General features: G+C 39.7%; 1 protein-coding gene across 6 annotated transcripts in view; it reads right to left on the bottom strand.

Annotated features, from left to right (window-relative positions):
• Sorcs1 (sortilin related VPS10 domain containing receptor 1) overlaps positions 1–25,462 on the bottom strand; it is a 499,209-nt gene that overhangs the window by 132,117 nt on the left and 341,630 nt on the right. For all 6 annotated transcript variants that reach the window (XR_009057571.1, XM_057777825.1, XM_057777826.1 and 3 more), the window contains exons 5-6: positions 23,689–23,762; positions 3,380–3,444 (exon numbers count right to left, since the gene is read on the bottom strand). Coding sequence is in view for 5 of the 6 variants with exons in the window: in XM_057777825.1 (XP_057633808.1) it covers positions 3,380–3,444; positions 23,689–23,762 (139 nt within the window). In the remaining variant the exon portion in view is untranslated. The remainder of the gene's footprint in view (positions 1–3,379; positions 3,445–23,688; positions 23,763–25,462) is intronic.

The raw sequence follows: 25,462 nt of genomic DNA, 5'->3' as shown, positions 1-25,462 counted from the left end.
CACTGGCTGAAACACCACTTTTCCCTTCCTCATTCCATCCACCTCTATCACTTGTTTTGTTCTCTGATGCATGGTAATAGTATGTCAACTGAGGATCCAGAGCAGGTGAAGGAAACTTACATTGTTGCAGTTTAAATGTTGGACAGAAAAGTCACTGTACACAGTGATTCACACATACTGACTTTCCTATCCTCACCTGAATGGGCTTTGTAAATGTACCCTTCTGTGCTCGGTGTATCCTCCAAACATCCTAAAGATATCGTCTAACTTTTTGTTTCATTTTTCTCATCTATGAAATGGAACTAACTGTCTAAAAAACCTGTCAGGAGGACTAATTGTGCAAATTCTATAAAACACCTGGCACATGTACCACAAAATTGTTTCTCAATCAAGCTAACTTTGAACCATTAGTATAGGTTTTCTTAATATTCAGGAAAAATGAAATAGAAAAGGTTTGTATCACCTTGAAATGGTATTTTCAAGGTGATACAAATAATGAGTGATATTTTAAGATGTTTTTATGAATGGGTTTGAATTCTAGATTTGCAACTTTCTTTTGTAGACTTCATATACCTCACACCACATCCTCACTTGTCCCTGTGGCATGTCTAAGCATGTCCTCATGTGGCCAGGTAGGGAGTCTACTTGAGCACTTCCAGGACAGTGAGAGACCTTGTCTCATAAAAAGTTGTTTGTGGCCGGGCGGTGGTGGCGCACGCCTTTAATCCCAGCACTCGGGAGGCAGAGGCAGGCAGATCTCTGTGAGTTCGAGACCAGCCTGGTCTACAAGAGCTAGTTCCAGGATAGGCTCCAAAACCACAGAGAAACCCTGTCTCGAAAAACCAAAAAAAAAAAAAAAAAAAAAAAAGTTGTTTGTGATGGGTGGGGGTGGGGATGTAAAGATGGCTCAATGCTCAGTAGTATGGATCTTTATTTGCTCTTGAAAGGGACCTGGTTTTGGTTCCAGGAACCAACGTTGTAGCTTAGTTTGGGTTACTGGTGCTGTACTGAAACACCATGAAGAAAAACAACCTGGGGAGGAAAAGGTTTATGCCACTCATGAGTTCCATGTAATAGTTCATCATGAAAAGCAGTAAGGGCAGGAATTCAAATAGGGCAGGAGCTGATGCAGAGGCCATGGAGGGGTGTTGCTTACTGGCTTGTTCTTCCTAGCTTGCTCAGCCTGCTTTTTACTAGAATCCAAGACCACTATGGTGTCTGGGGTAGATACACCCACAATAAGCTAAGGCCTCCCCCATCAATCACTAAGAAAACATCCTGCAGGCTTGCCACAGTCTGATCTTATGAATACATGTTCTCAGCTGAAGGTCCTTCCTCTCTGATTACTCTAGCTTGTGCCAAGTTGATGTAAAACTAGCCCGTGCACCTGATCCCTTGTCAACTGGCCAGAAAACACATCACCTTTCAATTAGAACCTTTCCTTTCTCATTCACCCTCAAGATGGTACATTAATATTAATATCACAATATAAAATGCAAGTAACTTTAAAAGTCAGACAGTCTTTACAAATTCAAACACTTCAAATTTTCAGTGTCTTTAATATAATCTAATCTCTTTAAAAATCCAAGATCACCTTTAAAAATACAAAGGCTTTCCACTACAGGGCCCTGTAAAAATAAAAATTAGGTTAAATTCTTCCTTCAAGAGGGAAGAACCAGGGCACGGTCACAGTCTGAATAAAGCAAAACCAAATTCCACCAGTGTCAATAACTCAATGTCCAAATATCTGATATTCACTCACAATATTCTGGGCTCCTCCAAGGGGCTTGGGTCATTTTCCCAGCTCTGCCCTCTGCAGCACATACAAATTGCCTCCTAAGCTCAAGCTGGCTTCACTCTATGGCTGCTTCTGTTCTTGGTGGCCATCCCATGGTACTAGCATCTCCCAAACTGTGGGGGTCTCTTGCTGCAACTGCACTGCACTTTCACCAATAGCCATTCATAGGTTCTCATCAGGGTCTCCCACACTGCTAGACAATGCCATCTCTCAGCCGCTCTTCATAACCCTTTCATGCCTTCAAAACCAGTGCCAGCTGGGTGACGCTTAAGCTACCAAGTTAAGCTGCCAGCCTGAGGTACAGTCTTGGCTGTGTCTAAAACTGTGAGCTAACACTGAAGACTACATTTCCCAGAAGACATCACCTCAATGATGTTGGTCTCTTCTTAATCATAGCTGGCCCAGCTGACCAGCATCCATTGTCCCAACAAAGCAAAGGTTTTACTTTAGTGGTTTTGATATCTTGTTAATCACAGCCAATTCTTTTGCTACAGCTGACTGCAGATTCTTCACAGAAAAAGCCTGACAAGGCCACTGATTCCCTCTGAAACTTCACAAACCAGGCCTTCATCATCTGTACTATTCTCAACGATCTTATCTTCCATGATCCTATAGAACAGTTTCCTGAGCTCTCAATACTCAATGACATCTCTAGCCCCAAATTCCGAAGCATTTCCATAATGCTCCTTCAAAACAATATGGTAAAGTCTGTCACAGCAATGCCCAAGCATTCTGCTCCAATATGTCAAGTTTGGGCTGCTACTGCTGTGATGAAATGCCATGACCAAGCACAACATGGTCAAGAAAGGGTTTATTACATTCACAGTTCCATATAACAGTTCATCATGAAAAGCAGTGAGTGCAGGGACTTACATAAAGCAGGTAGCTGGAGGCAGGCTGATGACGAGGCCATGGAGGACACTGCTTACTGGGTCGCTCCTCATGACTTGTTCATGCTGCTTTCTTACACATCCCAGGACCACCAGACCAGGGATGGCTGTACCCATGATGGGATGACCCACCCCCAAATAACTAATTAAAAATGTCCTAAGCCGTGCCACAGCCTGATCTTATGGAGCTATTTTCTCAGTGAGGCTCCCTCCCCTCTGAGGACTCTAGCTTGTTTCAAGAATACATAAAGCTAGTCAGTAAAACAGTTAACAACCATTCTCCAGGCGATCCAATGCTTCTTTCTGACTGACCTCCATATGCACCAGGTTCACTCATGGCACACATACATTAATGAAAGCAAGGCCCTCACACACATAAAGTAAGATAAATCTATTGACAGATAGAAAAGGTGGATAGCAATGAGTAACTCTGAGGGTGTTCTCTGTCTCCATACACATGCCTCTCTGTCCCAGGGGAATCCAGATTATTAGAATTCTCCCTCAGTGCATAATCTATGAAAATTCATGTGTTTATAAAAATTATTAAGCAAATCCTACATTTCTGGGCACAAGGAAATGTCTACATCCCCATATGACTTGGATGATTACTACTGTGGCTGTAGACTTGGTTGAGGACCAAATGACAGAACTAATACCACTATGAACTTCAGGTCACAGTTGAATTACTTACGTCCATCTATGGTCCTGGCCTCAAGATGCACAAGGTCTGGTTCTTTGCTCGACCCCATCACAGACCTATAAAAGGGAGAAACATGAAAAGATAATTTGACATTAATGACGTCAAAGGTGTCTCAGTGCAGACCACAGACTGTTAATAACCACAGGTTTCTGAGCAGACCATAATCCTGGGAACGCAGCAGTGAAATTTCCACTTGAAATAAGAATAACAATGCATCCTTTATTTGTCTAAAGCCAGGGTGAACTCTGGAAAGGATACCATGTGCCCTTTAGCTGAGACTTCAAAGTATGTCCTACCCATGGAATGCACGCACCCTTATTATCACATTACCGATGGCATGCGGTCCTGGATGGCCGATCAGGAAGATGTCAGGCAAATAGCTTTAGATAGTTGGCTTGCATAGAGATTCACAGAGAAAACTGATTGAATTAAAGTTTGCCACTTGAAATTTACAAAAGTCTGTGAGCGTCTGTGTATATCAAGTGATTCAAGCAGTTCAAAAACGCCTGTAGCAGAGTGACCATTCTCAGCAGTGTTGGACCAATATCAATAAAAAAAATGAAGAGTCACCTCACATTCTAATATGTCCCAAATCCATATATTGATGTAAAAAGAAATCCTGTTTTATACCCTGTCAGAGACAGTACTGAATGGAAAGGATTATTCTGTTATATAAATAAGACAGGCAATCACGCTTTATCCCCAAATTTTTATAGAACAGAATCACTTGAGTATAAGTAAGAACATTTGTGCTTCATTTTAAGCACAATTCCAAGAAATTTAATTGGTTCAACTTCTATAAAGGAAAGAGTCATATGCTGTATTGCTGTATGCCCCCAGCCATTCAACCCAGCATCCTTGAAGACGCAGAGTTCAAAAGCCCACCTCAGTTCAGGACATGACAGCGAGCCTCAAACTGCAAGTGGCGGGCCTCCTCTCACTCCACTGCCTCCTCATCAGACACACTAAGTCATTTTACCAATCCTAAAGTGCCACATCCATTAAACAGTCCTCTGTGAGCCTCTCAAGGGTTCTGCTTGGAGTTTAGAATGTTCTGCTCCAGCTTCATCGTAGCTCACGGGCTCTTTTCAGAGACACAATTGAAAGGCCATTTCTGCTAAATATACCCAACTTATAACGATGATTGCTTTCCCTATAAACAAATACTTGTTTTATGCAAATTCTCTAAAGTATGACATATTTTTTATAAATAGTTATTTGTGTGTTTTCCCAAGTGTGAGAATAGCCTGTTAATCTCACCAATCACATTCATATATAAAACCCAGGGATGCAGAAACACATGCATAGCCCCCCACACACATAAGTGAACACAATAGATAATGCTACTGGAGAAATTTTGTTTTAAACCATTTACTTGTCCGACGACAGGAAACTTGTAAATTGTGGATTGAAAAAAAAATGGTGAGGGATGGGGAACAAGGAAGAAGAAAAGAAAAACCAATTAGAAGAGGGAGGAAAAAGGAGAATGAAGAAGCACAAAGATCTGCAGATTCTTTAATCAATGTCTTATGGGCATTCTCAGAACTCTTTCTATTTGAATTCATTTTCACAATTCAGAGAGTCTGAGGCCTCACTAGCTTAGCTGTTCTTCATTTTTACAAAAGCAGGCTCCTTATGGACCTATTAAAATCACTGCCAGTAAGAGTTCTCTGATGGATACATGCTCTGGAATTCAAAATCTATGCTCTAAACATTAATTCCTGCTTTCTTCTCCCAGGAAACAGACATTTCCTAATAAAGCTTTTATCATTTCACTCAGAGTAACTTGTAACATGAATTTGAACATTTTGCATCAGTGGAAATAGCATGAACACATGCAGAAGGTGAACCCTCCACCTCCATTTTAGTTAAATATTATGGCGACTGGTTCATAAGCATAGCTCTCCATCTCTCAACACTGAGAGCATGCCCAAATCCAAGGATCAATTCTTCAGACAAGATTTCAAGCCACAAGCATAAAAAACAAAAATGAGGGGTTGAGAAAGTGGCTCAGTGGGTAAGAGACTTTGCTTTGAAACAGAAAGAACTGAATTTGAGTTCCCATCACCCCTGCAAAAAGTTAGGCTCGGTTCACATGCATAAACATGCACAACATTGGGAAGGAGAAAAGTGCAGGAAGCCCAGTGGTAAGGCCAGCCTAGGCTGCATGGGCAAGCTTCTTGATTAGTAAGAGACACTGCCTCAAGGCAATGTGATTGAGAGTAACAAAAATATACAGGATGATGAGAATCCATGGTTCAGGATTGTTAAAATGGAGGTTCAAATTACCTTGTCTGTCAGTTTAATGTGAATTTTTCTCCTTTATGAACTAAATTCTTCAGACCTATGTCCATGCTGGTATATCTGCCTGGAATCCCCCAACTTCACTTCTCTTCCCCCTTCACTTCATTTCTGGGACACAGCGACAGAAGAATTTAAACATTTTCTTACTTTAGGTGACACGTAAGAGAGTCAACCATCTCTCCAAGACTTTTAGAACCACACCTATACTTCAGAATTTTTTAATGTGAAAATAAGATTTCCAGGAACACACACACAAATTCCTGGCATGATTGGCTGGTCGTACAGGCCTATCATCATAGCCTCTTGAGAGCCTAAGGAGATTGGGATCCAGACTAGGTTGGTCAACGTCGTGAGCGATAAGGAACGTTAGCTAATGGCTGACTGAGCCCAAGTCTGGTAGCTGTTGAAGTCTTAGGTTTAATTCTGAAAACCCTATCCCACAAATCCTCCTGTTATAGAGCAAGGACTCAGAAAGTAATGCTGATTTTGTCCTTTTCTGCCATTCCATTTTATTTGAAGAGATAAGTAGGGAAATTAATAATCACCCATGAAATCAAATGCCATGTTGGCATAATAAACTCTTTGGGATATCATGGTTGCCTACTAACAGAAATGATATATAAAAACTATTTTTTCATATGTTAATAGTCAAAAAATTAATAAAGTCAATATATAATAGCACTTGTTTAGCATGCATTTCCTCTGGGTGCAATCCTTAGCAATGAGAATAATAGGAATAAACATATCATCACTCAAATGGAAGAATGGCATCTCCTGCTTCTGTATGGACCGTGAGGGAAATGGAAGACAAAGCTCATTGGCCATTCTAGACACGTTCTACTGATAAAACCAGGACCACGTTTGTAGTAGCCTAGCACTTCCGTGCTCCTGGTATGTCAAGTGGGTGGTCGCCTTGAGAGCTTTCATCATGAAACTCAAGGCTCACCAGAGCTGCAGCTATGAAGACAACTAAATCTAGACTGACATAATACACCACGAAGCCTCACAGTGTGGTGTCAGCCCTGTGAAATACCACCAGCCCAGTGCAGCCTTCCTAGACACTTTCCACACAGGAACTTGGAAATGTCACTGGTTTATCATTCTCCTGGCATTTTATCTGAGTTTATCCCACTTTAATATAGTTCTTAATAAATGCTGCAGAGCCCCGAAATGTCCTCAAGTAGATAACTACAGAGTAAGTATTAAAAAATACTGTGACTGGATAGCACCTACTTATTCCGATTTAGAAATGCTTTTTACAGAATGCAGGAAACTGGGGTCTGCAGGGAGACAGAGGCTGCTGGGGAAGGAGATAGCTGCTTTCCTTTTCTTTATTTTAATGGAGGAATCATGTATCCCCAGAACCTTTCCCTAAACACTGCCTTGGAAGCAAGCAATCCTGTCTGCTACAGACAGAGGAAGCCGTGTACCTGGCAGATATTACCAGTAGGACTCCTTGATTTCCTTCTGTACAGCCAGGGCTGGCTCTTCACATGCCATGATAGTTTCTGATGCAAACATCATCAGAAACCTGGCTACAGCCACAAATTTTATAGTTGAACAAGGCAGCTTAGCCTGAGGTCTCATCTGCTGTGCAAGCAGGAAAAACAAGCCATGTGAAAGCGAGGATGCCCGAAAGTCATTTTACCTTCTCTCTATCTCCAGAGAGACACGCTTTCTTCTTGCTTCCTTTAGTCTAGAGCTCACTCTGCCACACTGTTTTCCCAGTAACAAAACTACCTCCCATCAACAACAAATAAAGAATCAAATGAGCAGACAAGACAAATAAAAGTGATTGTTAGTTCCAACGTAGAATGATGTACTGAGAAATCAGAATAGACAGCAACCTTAAGCTTCCCAAGTTCAAAGTCTGCATCTTGTCATCTATATTCCTCAAGCCAAAAGCCTATTTACACAGAGATTGTTTCACATAAATTGCATGCGCGCGTGTGTGTGTGCGCGCGTGTGTGTGTGCGCGCGTGTGTGCGTGTGTGTGTGTGTGTGTGTGTGTGAAAAGACAAAGGGAGGAATGGGTATCTGAGCGCAGTTTCATACAGCTGAGAATGGTAATGACAAGGTGAAGATGTTTGTCGCACAAACTGCTTTGTAGAAGTAAAGCTTTCAGTGTAAAATTATGTTGGAAGGAAACAACTTGCCTCAAGAGCCCAGTCTCTTGCTGTGTGTCTTGACTTTATATAATATGATATAGCAGAAGGTGAAGCGCTCAAAAATGGCAACAACAAATGCTTTCTTAGTGAAGAACAACCAAAGCTTGATTCAAAACCAAATGTAAGGGGACCTCAGACATGTTGGGAAGCACTCACTAGTGAGACACTGCACAGATTCACTGCTGGTTTTCTGAATGTACACACACACTTTGCCCTGTGCCCATTACTCCAACAATGCTGGTGAATGCCCTTCCAACATCTCTGCTGAGGTTCCAGAAGACATCTTCCTATAGTCACAGCAACTTTACTGTATGCTTTTTGTTCTCATAGAAGTATTATGGTCTGCTTACAGAAAACAAGGGCTTTCAACGTCTTTCTACCATCATCCCTCAACATATAAGGGCTAGTAAATATCTTTGGATTAAATTACATTAATTGATTTAAAAATTTTCCTTTTGAGTTGCTGACAAAAATTCCATACTGACCACCACCACCAAAAACATTACATAAATTTTGCCTTGGGATTAGAATAATATGTATAACCAGTTTTTAAGTGAACAAAAATATACTTGTTACATTTTGTGTTACAAATTCATGTGAACTATAATTTTCAGCATGGATGATTATAAAATTAAAATATGGATTAATTCTGAATAATACTGATGCTGTTGTATCCCAAAGCTTCAAATAGTCACCATTAATATACAGTTTTCTCTTTTGCCTTTAATAAATGTTTAAATTACATACATATTCCCCCAAACTATTTCAACACAAAGTCCTTTATTATATGTTATCAATAAATATTTGCTTTCTATACACATTTTACAAACCAACACACCCAGGATCATGTAAATGTTTCTTGATCAAATAGTGGATAAATGTTTAATGTTTACTTTAGGGGTTCACTTAAGTGGGTGTTAATAGATCAGGACAAACCTCGCTGCTGAACTTGGGTCCATTGTCTTCTATAGTCTTCTTAAGCCATTATTAATATTTCCTGTAACCTTCATAGTTCCTAATTTCCTACTCTCCTTTGCCTCTGTGGTTTCCTAATGTGTGTGGAACAGATAGGAATGTGAAAGTCTATATACCATGCACCATGGCCAGGTCACCACATCTGAATTCCAAATAAAAATCACAGAGCAATAAGATACGGAAGACAGACTTTAAATGGACGACATACCTAACTCCCTAAGGGGAGCCATAAGGTCAGTGAGATTCAGAGATATAAACTTAAAATAATCAGTGAGTAGTTAAAAAAGAGCTTGTGATTTTATTAACATTTCTCTTTTATCACTTTTAAACTTTAGTGGATCATTTTCTTCATATTTTCAGCTACATGTTAATTTTACCTAATAATATATCTAGGAGACAGTTTCTTATCTGCTCATAAAACTAATGGGGTAAATCTCTAAGTACTTTATTACAATCTATTAAATGAATATTTCCAATTTACTGAGCTATTGTCTATTAATGGACCACAAATAAAAGTGTACATTGATTGGGAAAAAATCCACTGGGAAGACACGTGAAAATAATGGCCAGCATCTCTGGGACAGTTTTTGGACTGGGATAACAAATACATCCCCACATATATGAATGATCATATAGTGCCAAAAAGGGAGACATATTTATGCAATATTTTATAATGATTATTATTAAGTGTTAAGTATGGATAAAAATAAGAATGTCTTTCGGTATAGAAAGAGACGTCTTTTTATCTGTAGACTAGGAGAAAGAGGGAAGGTTTGCTTGGTGTAGAAGATAGACAAGAAATTTTGCATATCTCAAGCATAAATACTGACCACCTTACCACCTGGGTTAGGAAGGATTGCTAAATCTGTGATCAAATTGTGGCTGAAAAACAATTAGGTGACCCATCAGGAGGTGCTGATGTTGCGTTCAGAGGGAGAGCAGATGCTAAGGGTTCACTAGGGCAAGAAAGGCCATGTTAACCAAGGAACAAGAAGAAAATGACCTTTGTACTCTCCTTTCTTTCAATCTCTGTGTAGGAATCATAAGCTTCAGATGAGAGGAGAGCACAGACAGAGTTCAAAGGCATTGAAACCCAGGCATTTTTCTGCTGAAAATAACCTAAGCCGTAGAGTTATGTCCCTGAGAGACCATAACTCTGATGCTGGAAAAGAGTTATCTCCAATAATGTTTTATTTGAACATATTAATAAGGAGAAAAATGAGCACACATGCTATATGTGGTAATTTTTCAGTTATAATACATATATGTCCTAGGTACTTATGTACGGACAGCAGAAAAATACTCAAAATACAAGAGATGTAAGACTGAAAAGTAATATAATATCTGAGTGTCTTACTGTGACATATCCATGAATCTCCCTGTATACTTCTGGACCACTGGAGAAGGTGAGTTAGTGTGGAGTCTACTGCTCTGTGCTGAGGATGCCCAGGAATCCTTCAAACCTAGCACCATGTAGCATGCAAGGCTGACTGAAGTGGAGTGACTGAAGACCTCCTGTGTGTTTGCTAATGTTCTAGGCATTAGAGAATAGTAAGTGAAATTTAAAAAAAATACCAGTACCTCTTGAAACTGTAATGATGAAAACAATAAAATCACACACACACACACACGTGTGTGTGTGTGTTTACTTATATACATATATATATACATATGTGTTTATATTTATCTAACATCACAGGTAGTAAGAACATTGCTGGAGGGCTGAATTGGAGATAAAATGTGGAAAACATGAGATTTAACTATATCAGAAAAAATCAGCCTCTTGTCATAAACTATGGATCATAGCTGGTGTTTATCTATTAAATGTGAGAGTGATGTCAGATAGGGCAGTGAGGCCGTGCCCTTGTCAGTGGCCTGTTCATCTTCTGTCAACAATTTAGATGAGAATTCATGTTGTGTGCTTAAAAATCCACATATGATACAAATGGGGCAAATCCTGAAAACCACAGAGGCAGTTGCAATTCTGAAAGCAATTCACTTGCCCGGCTAACAAATGATGCAATCAGATCGGAACCTAGGCTTTCTAATTTCTTCATGCCTCTATATAGCAGGAGAGAAAAAAACCAATGTTAGTAGTAGTTTTTAATAATAAGTGGACTGGAGATATAGGTCAATGGTAGAGGGCTCGCCTAGCAGTGGAAGGCCCTCGTTTCAGTCTTCAGGGCTAGTAATAATGAGCTTGTGCGGAAAGTCCAGGAACTATACACAGCAGCACCACACTCACCAAAGGATCCCTTGATGATGAAAAGCAAGTTAGAGATGAACAAGTCCAGATTCCTCATTTACAGTTTAGAAAACCGAGGCTTCTGGACAGCAGACACCTTCTCCTCAAAGATTGCAACTTTTACTCTGGTGACAGACACATGGACAGACAGAGGGCTTGGAAGAGAGATAAATGCAAATCTAAAAAAAATCTCCCTTTTTGTTTTATCGTTTAGCATCTCCATGCCATCTGGGAAGAGATTCGTGTCATTCAGTGAAAAGATGGGAAGGAAAACTGAAGCACTGTCTGTCTTCTAGAAGAGCAGTTCTCAACCTGTGGGGTTGAATCCTCTTTGGGGGTCAAATAACCCATCCACAGGGGATACCCCAAAACACTGAAAAATACAGATATTAACATTATTATTCATAGCAATAGCAAAAGTACAGTTATGAAGTAGCAATGAAAATAATTTCATGGTTGGAGTCAGCACAACATGGGGAACTGTATTAAAGGGTCACAGCCTTAGCAAGGTTGAGAACCACTGCTCTAGATTCACGTATCTGGGAATAGTACAATACGATTCCAGGCATACATTGGCGTTTCGAGAGCGTGAAAGCAATCTTCAATTCATCACAAAGGTTCCTTCTTGCAGCCTTTAATACAGCTATTGTTCTCAGAACCTTGTTTATGAAGAATTTCTTGAGTTCTGAGCACAAGGTGTGAGAGATTTGGCACCAGGTGAAAGCACTGATTTTCTTCTGTGAAAAGGCTTTAATTAAGACACTGCTAATTTGCTTTCTGAGCCTCTATTCACTATTTGGCAATGGAAGCCAGTGTGGTGATGGGAAATGAAAACCACACCTTTTTATTTATTAATTGATTTGTGGTTTGTTTTAAGTAAATATTTTACCGTAAATGTGGATTCTTAAGAATGTGACTCCACATTTTAGTGTGCTAGAAATAGAGAGCACAGAGGAAAAGAATAAGTGAAAAGGGAGACTCGGAGATGAAAAGATGGGCGAACACAAGCGGGCAGAAGAGATCAAAGACCCGGATGAGGATGGCAGATGGGGAGGAAGCAGGAGGAGATGTTATGTGCTGTCAACGTTCCACAGAACAAGAACTCAGGCGCTCCTGGAAAGCATCAGCGTTAGCACATCGTTGCTGATACTGTAGTAATGTGCCTTCCTTTCTTTCTTATATAAACATTGTATCATGTCATTAATAGAATAGGATGTAACAGAACACTTGATGAGTGCTTTGACAACTGTTAAGAAATATATGATATAACCAGTCATGGGGCGTTGGTGGTGTCCTTGTCTTAGTGTTACAGATGCTGCAGCAATGGTTACTTTTCCACCAACATGTTTGAGGCCTCTAGCTTTTTTATACCTTCTGTAGAAAGTATTAGGAAATGATGGAAAAGTGTGTCATAACTTTTTTATTAATAATTTAGGAACCTAAATGTTATGTATAGGTGTGTCTACTAGTGACCAGAAAAGGGTGCTGGGTTCTCTGGAGCTGTAGTTGGGAGTGGCCTGATGCAGGTGCTAGGAACTGAACTCATATCCTCCGCAAGAGCAGTACACGCGCATTCCTCTGTCCGTGAAGTAATGTTTCTTTAGTATAAGGCTATTCTTATCCAGATTTTTTTTCTTTCTGTAGAAAGCAGCACTGATACCAGTGTTCTTATTTATTCATGTTTAACATAGAAAAGGCCCAAATTCACGCTCTGCATTATTTTGAGCACAGTAGTTGTGGAAGTGGAAGCTTTACATATGTGGAATTTGTTGAATGGGGCTGAGTGCTAATGTCTGAACTACATTCCCCTGTTCTAGGTATCCTGTTCTCCATGGCTACAAAATTGCTCAGACGTGTATTTTCTCAGAGGAGGGACATGGGTCAGTGTGTTTATTCTATAGGTTGGAAACGCAGAAACTATACAGGCATAAATATTCTAACAAAGTTTCCCCCTGTCACCATGGAGTCCTAAAGTTGCTCTGCTCGGCACATAATAATGGCTTTGTAATTCAATTATTGGTAATAGTAACGTCGTCTGGGAGTTATCTCCCTCAAATGTGGGTGCTCATGTAAAACTCTTTACCATAAATCTCATGAATGCAGGTTCTGTGCACATCCTGGGGCATACCTTGCCATTCCTGTGAAGCCCCGACACACTTGTCTCTAAATTATGGGATTGTTTTGCCTAGAGGTGTTGATGTCCTAAGTGCCAGGCCCAACATAAACAACACTGGGACAGGTCCATTTCCTCTTGTTATTCTACTTAGAGGAAGACAGATCTTGAGAGACAGCAGAGTTCTGTTCTCATCTTAAAAGGCTCTTGGCATCCATTTCTCTAGCACTTTGCCGACGAGATCCCGGCAAGTCATAGGAGATCAGACTGAATGTCCTCTAAATTCTCCTTGAGTGCGGAGATTCTGATGTATAATTGTGTCAGAGGTGGTCACCTGACCTATCCTAACAAATTAGCTACTGTTCAGTGCTGTGGCTTCTCTACCCTACCCTCTTCGTCTTACTGAGTAGGTACTAAAAGAGCCTCATCTAACCTTTGATAGGAAAAACAAATATCTAAATCTACCTCATCCCCAAATCTATTCTTCATGGCCACTCATCAAACAAATAGCAGTAGGAAGGCTATTTCATCCATGCCCAAAATATTTAGGTTTTGTTTTATTTTAATATCTTTTAAGCCAGTAGGTGTCTCATGATGACCATAATGGTGAAGTGACATTTTTTTTTTTACTGATTCACAAAATAACGGTATATATTTATTTACTTAAATTTCAGACTCAGTGTTAATGGAAGATCATGATACTTTCCAGGCATAGTTCAGTGTTCCAAGCGTTTCAACGTACTAGACTTTTAGTTACCCGCCCCCCCCCCGTGTGTGTGTGTGCTTGAGTGTATATAAGAACATTTTTCTGCTCTTCTGTACGGCCCCCCTGCTGTCCGATGTTTAAGTACAAGGTCAAACTGGTTGACCTACACCTCAGCAGTTTGTTACAGGAAATAGAAGAAGTGTGATTTGAGAAATAAACATCCTCTAAAAGTAGATAATGTGACATATGCCAGTTTTCTCATCCTTCAGATACATATACATGCTTTACATTGCATAAGGGGAAATCTCAGTCAGGTTCAAGCATTTTTTTTGTTTTGTTTTGTTTTACTAAGGAACACTTTTATTTAGCTTTATGCCAAGCCTTTGTAAACAGAATTCCAGAAAAGGCATCGTGACTGCACAGCAGCACCCAAGACTGAATGAATAACCATAATTATGTGCAAAACCATTGGGTAATCTTAGGAGCCTTGGGGTTGTAAGTGGGGTATGTTCACTCTCATCACGTTAACTTCCTCTAAAATCATCACAAATTAGCAAGCCAACATTGTCACCATTCCCCTTCCTTCTTTGACTTTCATTCGCAGCAATGGTTGGCACCTCAATCGACAACAGAGGAATTCTTAGTGAAAATCTGGAGTTGTGATTGAATCTCTGTTTTGCAAAAATAGAAAAGTTGCTGTCTAGGGGCATAGGAAGTCATCATGATAAACGGACAGGGATCAAGGATGACCATTAGTGAAGGAAGGCTGCAGGAGAAGGGATGAGTTCATATCGCACAAAGTCACGCTCGTTCTTATTTGCAAGGAAAACTTGCTAATCACAGGAAAAGATTAAGGTGCAAAGGAAGGTACAAGGGGCTTGGAAAACAGCACTCATGTGGAGATCATTAACTTCCAAAAGTGAGATGAAACACAAGCACCTCAAGGATAATGAAAATGCTCTTATCTAGCTCTCCAAGCACAGGTGCAGTTAATGTCCCAGCACAGCTCCTGACATGAGTCTCAGAACACCTTCCTGCCACTGTGCCTTGCTATTCATCTACCGCCCCGCCCCCGCTGGTGCTGGTCAGGTCACAAAGCAGAGCTCACACAGAGGAGAAGTGGTCAACAGTGATGAGAGGGGGAAGAAGTGAGAAAGTCAGAAGTCCAGAGAGGATGGTTTCTGATTGTTCTGACTTCTCAAGATACCGTGACAAGAAATTATGAGGGTATATCATCACTGCTGTGTATGTAGTGTGCATACTTGCACGTACACATGCGTGTCAATTCTGCTGGAGGTAGAATAGTGTATGAGGTGGACGGAAACATGTAATGGGCAGAATCTTGGCTGTTAATGAACTTATCTGTTAGCATAAGCTGGAAAGAAGGAAATAAAAAGGATATATTTGTGGAGTATACTAAATACTGTTTTATTTGCTGATAGCAATGCTATGTCATTTGTAGTTTGCAAAATAAGCCTTGGAGAAGAAAACTGACATTTGGGTAAGCTTCCTTGCTTCCCACAGATAGTGAATACTGAATCTGGGATTGAAATTGGACATTTTTGCCCTAAACTTAGGCTACTCTAACCAATAACCCAAATAGAGCTCGACTGTAGTTCATGCTGGGATGTATTTTATTTATGGGAGGACAGAAATCACAGTTAAATTCAAAGAACTAAATAGAGCACCATGAAGTTGTTAAGCATCAACATCCTCACCAACTATGGCAAGGTACTTTGTGTATGATCTTTGTATATACTTGGCAACTAAGGTTAGAGAAGAGAATCCTGGATAAGAATAAGAGTCCATAAGAGTCCATGTTCACAGAACACAGGCTGTAAGAAGTCTAAGATTAAAAGCTTTTCTGGTCCATAGCATCATGGAGGCCATGTAGGTGTATTAAAGATAGGGTTGCAGCATGGGGTACAATGAGCATGTCCTCAGTCAGGCATACCTAGTTTTAAATTCCATCATTACTGCTTACTAATATGTATCATAATATAAAGTAAATATCTATGAGATTTTGCTTTTCTGTTTACCTTTCTATTTATTCCTCATCTGAAATGAGTGTGGAAATATATATGCATAACAAGGATCTTTTAAGGATGCCTTTCCATTATTTTTGCCCCTTAAGTTACTAAAGGCCAGTAAGGCATTTCTGTCTCATGGCCATTCCTCACTTTCTGTTCATGCCACTCGCTCCAGGTGATTCTACCCCTAGGTCTGACTAAGGGCATGTCACCTAATCGGGCCCATAAGATTTTTAGTTATAGGAGTCTGGCTCAACCAAGTTTTTTATAGGGAGACATTAGCTATCCAGAGGGCACTTCAGTGACTGAGCCTGTAACACAGTGGAGGGTAAGGTGGATAGGGAGAGTACATGACCTGATGTACTTAATAAGTCTGTTGATCTAGAGGAATATACAATTAGACCCTCTGTTTTAGTCCCATGAACAAACATCTGTTGTCTTATTATTTGAATAGGCTGTATTTTTTACTATGTATTGAAAGTCTTGATGAATTTAAACAATTAATGCAAATACTGAATAAGCCAGAAACACAGTCAACATACAACAAGTAGGATTTTGCTGCTTATTGTCAGAGACAGGCATAGGATGTCAGAAGCCTGAGCCATCGGGCAAACAGTTTGTAATTAATTAATACTAAGCCTCAGAATGGTTATTCAGGAACTGGCAAGCAGGAGCGAAACCTCCAGTTACAAATCCCAACAAACTACATTCTTCATCCTCTTATAATTTATCAGGCTGCTGAGAGAAATGCATTTTCAAAGCATTTGGGTACAATGTCTCCAAGCCCATGTTGTTTTTCAATGTTTAATGCATGAACTTGCCTATTACTAAACTATTAGACTAAAATGAAGAATATTCAATTTTATAAATTTAACAAATTTTCAGTCTTCTTTTATTGAATGATGAAGAATGGAAACACAATTTTAGTTTAAGGTTGATCTTTTGTACCACGAGAGCCATAAAGCAAGATAAACTCCAGTGTCAAGGCTAGTACATATCACGATTGCTCTGGTGGATAAGTTATACACCTTTACTTTTTCATTAAAATGGGGCATCTGTTGTTATCTCATAATGGTACCATGAAGATCAAAGACAATGGGTTATTGTATGCCTATACCACTGCAGGAACTTAAATAGAAACCTGCTCATAGCATTGAGTGGCATTCAGATCCCTAACTGCATTTTGTTCTTAAAAGAGAATCAATCCTTTCATTTTTAACAAAAAATGTTCAAAAATTTTTGTTTTCCTCTTTAAGAGTCGCATCTTCCTCAGGCTATAAATCATATAATTTGACTGAAGCCCAGTTCAAATCCCAGGGTAAATAACTGACCTTCATGTATATTATATTTTACCTTCTATATCTATAACCATAGCCAGACCATTGACATTGATCTCTGAAAACAGGGAGTATGCAGGGCAGGTGATGGGACTTCTAAACTGTTAGGCTGCAAGCCTAAAACTGGAAATGCACATTCCATACCCCAAAGTAGAGAAGACCAATCTAAGACTAAATCTAACACTGGGAAAATACAGCCAACAGATATAAAGTTAGCCATTATCAATGATATTGCTACTGATAGTTGGTGGGCTCTGGACAAAATTCTCAGGAATACAGAAATGATGTTAAAGCTTGTATTCAAACCTTCGGTGTCCCTAAGGCTCTCTCTTAACCATCAACACAAGGAAAAGGATCATCACAATGAAATAAATGTCTCACTTAGGAGAGGACATACTCATGACTATCCTCAGTTTCAGAAGAAAGACTAATTTATTAAAGGAAACATGCTACTTAGACATGCTTTACATGAGGTCTTAAGTCACTTCTGGAAGCAGTATAAAATCCAGGGAGGAAAGTTTCTATTTAGAGTAGTTATGGTGGGATTACCAGCAATCACTAGATTAGACAAGAATAAAATGTTGCATCCCATAATTATTTACAATTGCCATTGATTGCTTCCAGGGGTGGTGTGACTATTGCCTCACAAATAATTCTGAAGAGAGCTTGATGATGTGGAAAACCTATGATTTCATCTTCATGTTTCCCGCCCCTGCGGAAAATGCTATGTTATTACCCATGGTCATTTAATGATTCAATTTAACACTGGAAAAAACACCTGAGAACTAGTCACACTCTCCTAGTAGGCTGGAGAAGCAATAATTAAAGGACATTTCTTTTAATTAAAGCTAGCTGAAAACTCCTCAACAGTTTCTATGTAATTTGAAACGACGTGTTTCCAGGAATGAGTGTAATAACACCTATTGCTTTGATTGACAGATTTCTTGCCAGACTCGAGAAGTGGCTCAATATCAAAAACGCAGACCATGTGGGAGATTTTCACCAGTAGCTGAGGTATTATGCACATCACACGGTCTTGGGTTCTCTCTGGAAATGCTAGGCAGGCTGAGAGTCATGGAGGCCAAATACCACCTACATTTGGAGAGATACAAAGGAAAACACTGTGGCCAGAACATGTTTGAGTCATCATTACTTATCTGTCTAAGGTGTAAGATTCCCAGCTCCAGGGTGAGCAGCAGAGGCAACTGTATCAACAGTTTGAGTAGAATTGGGCTTTGGAGATTCCCATCCCTTTAAATATGGCCTTGTTATTTCCAAGCTATGAGACCTTGGTCCAATCAGTTAACCATTCTGTGTCACAGATTTCTCAACTGTTAATGATGATAGCAAGTAGCTTCGCTCAGAAGATTGTTTATGAGAATTGAAGAGCTTTAACTTTAAATAGCCTTTCACACTACTAATGCTTGATGGGGAAAGATGTGTTCCCATGCTCACAATGGAAAAAAAAAATATGGTTCTATTTATTTTACTTAATGGACAGACAAGATAGAATTCACAAACAGTAGTGTGCAATGCTTTTGAAAAGTGATGATTTTGTGACATTGGGTGGGCACAGCTTTATAAATATACTTCTAAAATAGAATCCTTCCTTAAAGTATTAATAAAGAGGGACAGACTAGCATGAATGACATAGGGGTATGTTCTGTCTTTCTTATAATAATGCTATATGAAAATACGATCTCATGTAAGCTAGAGAATATGGTACTTCAAGCGTCCGTTACCTAACCATACCTTCAGCTCTATACTTTTCTTTGTCTATCCTTTCAAGCAACACTTTTCCTTATTTCTTTTGCTAAGGAACAAACTAAATCAAAATTAAAAAATAAACCTCCTGTCTTGTCTTCTGTATTCCACTAAGTCACTTTAGTACTCTAGTTCTTGTGAATATGTCTGCAACCTGTGGGAAGCTGTATTTAGGGAAAGACTGGTTCTTTAGAGCTTTCCCATTGGCATACATCATCATCAACTCTGTGACAAAGTAGGAGGATAATATTTATTGCTGTTATTTATATGAACCTTTTCTATATACACAAATCACATACACACAAACACAACAATGATAATGACAACAATCAAGAAGAGGACAAAAAGTGGTGGGGTAAAAGATGACACTTCTTAATTTTTTTTAAAAAGAACACTATAAATAATTTTTAAATAAATACACAGAGATCACAGTGACTCATGAACACAGGACAAAATGAGTAAAATTGTTGATAAAGGGCTGAAAAGATGACCCATTAGATACAAGTTGCTCTACCAGAAGACACATTTGGATTCCCAGCACCCACATGGGTAATTCCATTTCACAGTATCTGATGATCTCTTCTGGCCTCTGCATGCACTACCTACACATGATCACACACACACACACACACACACACACACACACACACAAAGCACCTATACATGATGCACAGAAAATACAAATAAATCTGGCCTCTGCATGCACTACCTACACATGATCACACACACACACACACACACACACACACAGACAAAGCACCTATACATGATGCGCAGAAAATACAAATAAATCTTTATACATGTTGACAACAGGAGGAGACTGCAGAAGACAGAGAGAGAGATCTGGATTTCCAGACCCAAGAGAGGTCAACTTGGTATTTGAAAGGGCATTCCCTGCAAGGCAAAGCATGAACAAGTTTCAATGCAATTGAGTCAGTCAGAAATGACTTGTTATGATAGAGAAATAAAGGCTGTTATCTGGGTGTGAGAATCTGTTACAGGAAACAGAGTGGCTTTTAGGCAAGCACGAAGACCTGCATTCATATTCTCAGAACCCATGTAACAAGCCATGAATGTCTGCAGCCTTAGTACTCTGTGTGTGTGTGTGTGTGTGTGTTGTTGTGGGGGCAAAGATAGAAGAAGATATGGGGCTTGCTTACTACCAGCCTAGCTCCAGGTCCAGTGAGAGATTTTTCTCTCAAGAAAATAAGGCAGAGTGATAGAGCTGACACACACTTGATGTCCTAGTGTATGGTCCTGTACACAAACGTGGGCACACATCACAGAAACACAAAGCAAAGGGAGTAAGAAAGGAAAGAAGGAAAGGAAGAAAAATAAATCACCTCATTCCAAGTAGACATTTCTATATTGCTTGACTAAAACTTCTTTAGGGTCCCCCTCCCCTTCTCCCTTCTCCTTTTTGCCTCTCTCTCCTTCTCCCCTTTCTTTTGAGACCCAGTCTTACTCAGCAATCAGCTTCCTTAGTGCTGAGATTACAGACATGTATCATCCTACCCAGGTTGCGTAATGCTGAGGATTGAACTCAGAACCTTGTGCATGCTAAGCAAGCGTTGTACTTACTGGGCTAAATCCTCAGATCCTACGATGCAGGTGGGTCATCTGTCTACGTGTTACTTTCATTGGTTAATAAAGAAACTGCCTTGGCCTTTTAATAGGGCAGAAAACTAGGTGGGTGGAGTAGACAGAACAGAATGCTGGGAAGAAGGCAATGAGGCAGATGCCATGGAGCCACCCGCCAGGTCATACATGCTGAATCTTCCCGGTAAGCCACCACCTCGTGGTGCTACACACATTAATAGAAATGAGTTAATCAAGATGTGAGAGTTAGCCAGTAAGAGGATAGAGCTAATGGGACAGGCAGTGTTTAAATGAATAAAATTTGTGTGTTGTTATTTCGGGTGTAGAGCAAGCCGTGGGACAAAAAGCAGGCCTTCTCGCATCATCACTACAATCCTATACTGTTGGAGGGTTTCTGGCTGCTTAGTCCCAAAATAATCAAGCAGAAACTGTATTAAGTAAATCACTGCTTGACCCACTTGCTCTAGTTTCTTATTGGCTAACTCTTACATATTAATTTAACTCATTTCCATTAATCTGTGCATCACCATGAGGTTTTGGCCTACCAGCAAAGCTCTAGCCATCTGTCTCCAGTGGGGCTACATGTTTTCTCCCTAACTCCTCCTTCTTTCTCATAGCATTCAATTTAGTTTTCCCCATCTATCTCTATTTTCTGCACAGGTCCACGACAATTTCTTTATTAACCAATGGTATTCACAGCTTACAGAGGGGAATCCCACATCACTATACCATCTTTGCAAAATAAAAAAAAAAGTTCTCAAGGGCTGCCTCTTGGCATTGGGTAGCCAATTAGGGGGGCTCAACTCTGGGGAAGAGTCATTCTCCCTCACTACAAAATGACACTAAATGGACTCAGCAGGTTGTAGTTGTATATTTACTTATATAAAATTAATAAATGGTAATTAATTTAAAAGGCTATGAATTTAAGTGGGAGTTGGGGCTCATAGGAGGAGCTGGAGGGAAGAGAGGAGTAATGATAGAAATATACTATACATAAATGAAATTTTTTTAAAAAAAGAAAGGAAGTTTTTCTAACACAGCTCTCTCTAGCTCTCAAATACCACAAGGACTTCAGGGAAGTATTTGGAAATATGAAAGCAAGTGTCCTACATGTATTGGTCCAGTTTGTAGATGGTAGAGGCAGGAGAATTATGAATTCAAGGCCAAACACAGCTACATAAGAATTTTCAAGCCACTCTGGCTTTCATGAGACCTTGTCCAACTAAATAAACAAAGAAACATTAGCAAAGAAAAGGAAATAGGTAAACATTTGCTCATCTTTGAAGTAAGTATAGAAGTGAAGGAAACAGAAAGGCAGTGGGCAGCTGAAATGAACCAGCCAGGTATCCTTGCATCACGTCATTCCAGAGTCTCATAAGAGGCAACGCATTTTAGACGTGACTTCAAGATAATAAAGAGAAATAGGTCACCAACCCTTGTTGCAGAGCTCATTGACTCCTAAACAACACTTTTCTGGTGATTCTGGATTGCTAAAAGAAGGAATTCATAAACTCTCCTGTGAGTTAGTTCCTTTAACTCTATGTAGAGAGGCGAAAGCCTGCAGGCAGGTAACCTACCTGTTCCACAGGCAGCTTAGGATAAACTAAGGTTTGCTCTTCTACCTCATGGCAGAAGTTTGGATACCGAATCTAACACTCACTAAATAAGATATCAAAATTACACCAGAATGTTCCAAACCTTGTTCTCTTTATAGACTTTGGATTGAGAATACAAAAGCTAAAATTAGCTATTGCCACTTGCTTGGTTTCCCAATTGAGCTACCTATTGCTATGGAGGAAACCACCTCTAGCAGAATTAGGAGCATGGTTAAGAAAGCTAAGATTATGATTTTCTTGGCTTCATTTCTGTTCTATCTTGTCCCTCTCCTTCTCCTCCCACTCTGTTGTTTTTTTCATATGCATAGCACTTTATAACATGCAGTTGGCTGTTTATGCTTAATAGACATTGTTATTCATCTGTATGTGAATTCTTACTATAAACTTATTTAGATCTATTAAAAACAGGAGGATACATGCATAATTTTAGCACACTATTGAAAATATGACATAGGGAAGTATGTATAGCTAACACTTCTACAAATGTAAATACCTATATCATATATATCTATATTTATGGACCAAATGTCTATGCTCTTCCCAACATGAAAATTAAAGTCCTAAACAGAAGTATTAGCATTTGGAGTTGGAACATAACTCAGTTTAGATGAGGTCATGAGGGTGAAGTAACCATGGCTGAATTTGTGTCCTTGTGATGAGCAGAAGAGAGACCAGGGCCCTTCTTCCTTCTACTACAAGAGGGCACAGCTGTGTGCAGGTCATCTTCAGGCCGACATACAGAAACATCAGCTGTTCATATCACCAATCTATACCATTCTGTCACAACAGCCTGAGCTGTAGAACTCTATGCCTATATGATTTTGACAATTAACAGAACGTAGCTGGAAAACTGAGAAAACAGGGCTGCTGGTCATTTCTCATAAGATAACAATAATGAATATAAGACTTTAAATGAGAAAGGTGGACAAGATCTGCTATTACATGAATTAAGATCTATTTATTTATACTGGAGACCTTTATTTGAATATGTAATATATGCCTACAGATGCTTTAATCAATAACAATCACAGTGTCTTTTAAAAAATATCTCAAAGGGTCATCTAAACGAGTAGTCTTCAATCTGTGGGCCACAATTCCTTTGGAAAATCTTTATCTCCAAAAATATTTACGTTTACTCTTCATAACAGTAGCAAGCTTGCAGTTGTGACATAGCAACAAAAATAATTTGTTGATTGGGGCTCACCAAAACATGACAGACTGTATTAACGGTCACAGTATTAGGAAGGTTGAAAATCACTAAATATCAAAGCAATATTTACAAAGTACCAGCAGTTCATCAATATTAATGATCCATCAAGGGTTTATAAAAAATGGTGACACAATGTTTAACAGTGTCTGAAGATGCTAATTATCCCAGTGTCCCATCCTCTGCTCAGAAAGGTGATGATACCTTAGTAGACTAGAAAATGGAGTCACACTTACCAGTAGAACCTATTTGGAACCACGGATTCCTGGATAAGCTGCCATCTTCTGCCAAATTCAGCAGAGCTGTACAACTGGAGAGAGAGAAGAAAGAGATCAGCATCGTTGGCCCTGGTTCTTCTCCTTGGATTCATCAGTACCAACACCTGGCATTTTTAGGTGAGGGCATCACCTCTGTTTTCCAAGTCAGTTATGCAGGTCAGATATCAATTTCTCACATTAACACTTGAGGGGAGTGGGACTAAGGGATCACATAATGTGTTGTGAATCATTTTCTCAATAAATAGTGACAGAAATTGGGATTCGTACTGTGCTCTGCCTGTTCACAATGCCTGCTGCCCCCTGATAGCACTGGCAACATGTAATGGATAATATCCATGGTACCATCAATACTTAGTTTCTGAAGATCCTACTAGGATACCTGATCCTAATGGAAACTGAGGTTCTTGAAACAATTAAAGATGGAGGAAGTTTGGAGAAATAAGTAGGGTCTAAAGAAATAACAGGACTCAAACTGACAAGAACCACATTACGTACAAAGGGGTGAGTGGGGAGTCAATGTTGTAAGCTAGGTAGGGCCAACATAAGAATCAACGTGATCTATCTCTATGTGTTTGGCTGCAGAATATAAATTCAAGGAGAACATACTCGATTCCAGAGGCAATGAGCTAATACTGGTCTTGGTTTCTTTTTTCCCTTTTATTAAATCTTTTCTCATACAATATATACTGATTAGTTTCCCCTGCCTCTACTCCTCCTAATTCCTCCCTACCACCAGATCTATCCTCTTTCTGTCTCTCATTAGAAAAAGAACAGACTTCTAAGAGATAGCAACCAATTGAAACAAAATAAAATATAAGAAGATAAAGCAAAACCTATCATAGAGAAGTTGGATGTGGTATCCCAACTTTGGAAGAGTTCAAAGACCAACCACAATGGTCATCGACCCACTTCTTCTCACTGCCAGGTGTCCCATAAAATACTAAACTGAAAGCTATATTATATGTAGAGGACCTGGTGCAGATCCACTTAGGCACTGATCTTTCTGCTTCAGACTCTGTGAGCTCATATGTGCCTTGCTCAGTTGAGTCAGGAGGCCTTGTTATCCTGATGTCCTTTATCCCCTCTGTCTCTTACACTCTTTTACCTCCTCTTCATTAGGGTTCCCTGAGCTCTAAGGAGAGCGATTTGATGAAAACTTCCCATTTAGATTCCTTCTCGCTGCTGTCTGACTGTCAGTCTCTGCATCTGTTCCCATCTGCTGCGGGGAAGAAGCTTCTCTGATGATGACTGGATAAGGCACTGATCCATGAGTGTAGCACAGTATCATTAGGAGTCATTGTATTGACTCTTTTTTTAGATCAATAGTATCTAGTTTTACCCCAGGTCTCTAGGCTACACACTCTCTGGTTCTTCTTACCCTATCAGTGTCAGGTATGAATTCCTTCTTGCGGAGTGGACCTTAAGTCAAAGTAGACATTGATTGGCACTCCCTCAAGTTCTGCTCGTCTTTGAAAGAGCAAATAAAGGAAACTCGGCTTATAAAAGCCTAAGCTACACAGACCAAGCCTTACTAAAACTCATGTTTTCTCCGTACATTATCTCATTCACCCCTTGTCACTCCAGTCCTGTGAAGAATAAAGTTGTTATGACCATTTTATAGATGGTTACCCAGGTGGTAACATTTCACACGGCCAGACTCTCCACACATCCCATGCCATAAATTGTCTTTTATTTCTCTCTCTTATGGCTTGTACTTCATTTCTACTTCTCA

This window comes from Chionomys nivalis, chromosome 8 (assembly GCF_950005125.1).
Source record: "Chionomys nivalis chromosome 8, mChiNiv1.1, whole genome shotgun sequence".
Taxonomy (NCBI): domain Eukaryota; kingdom Metazoa; phylum Chordata; class Mammalia; order Rodentia; family Cricetidae; genus Chionomys; species Chionomys nivalis.
The sequence above is the reverse complement of the archived record's forward strand: the minus strand, read 5'-3'. Positions and strand labels throughout refer to the sequence as shown.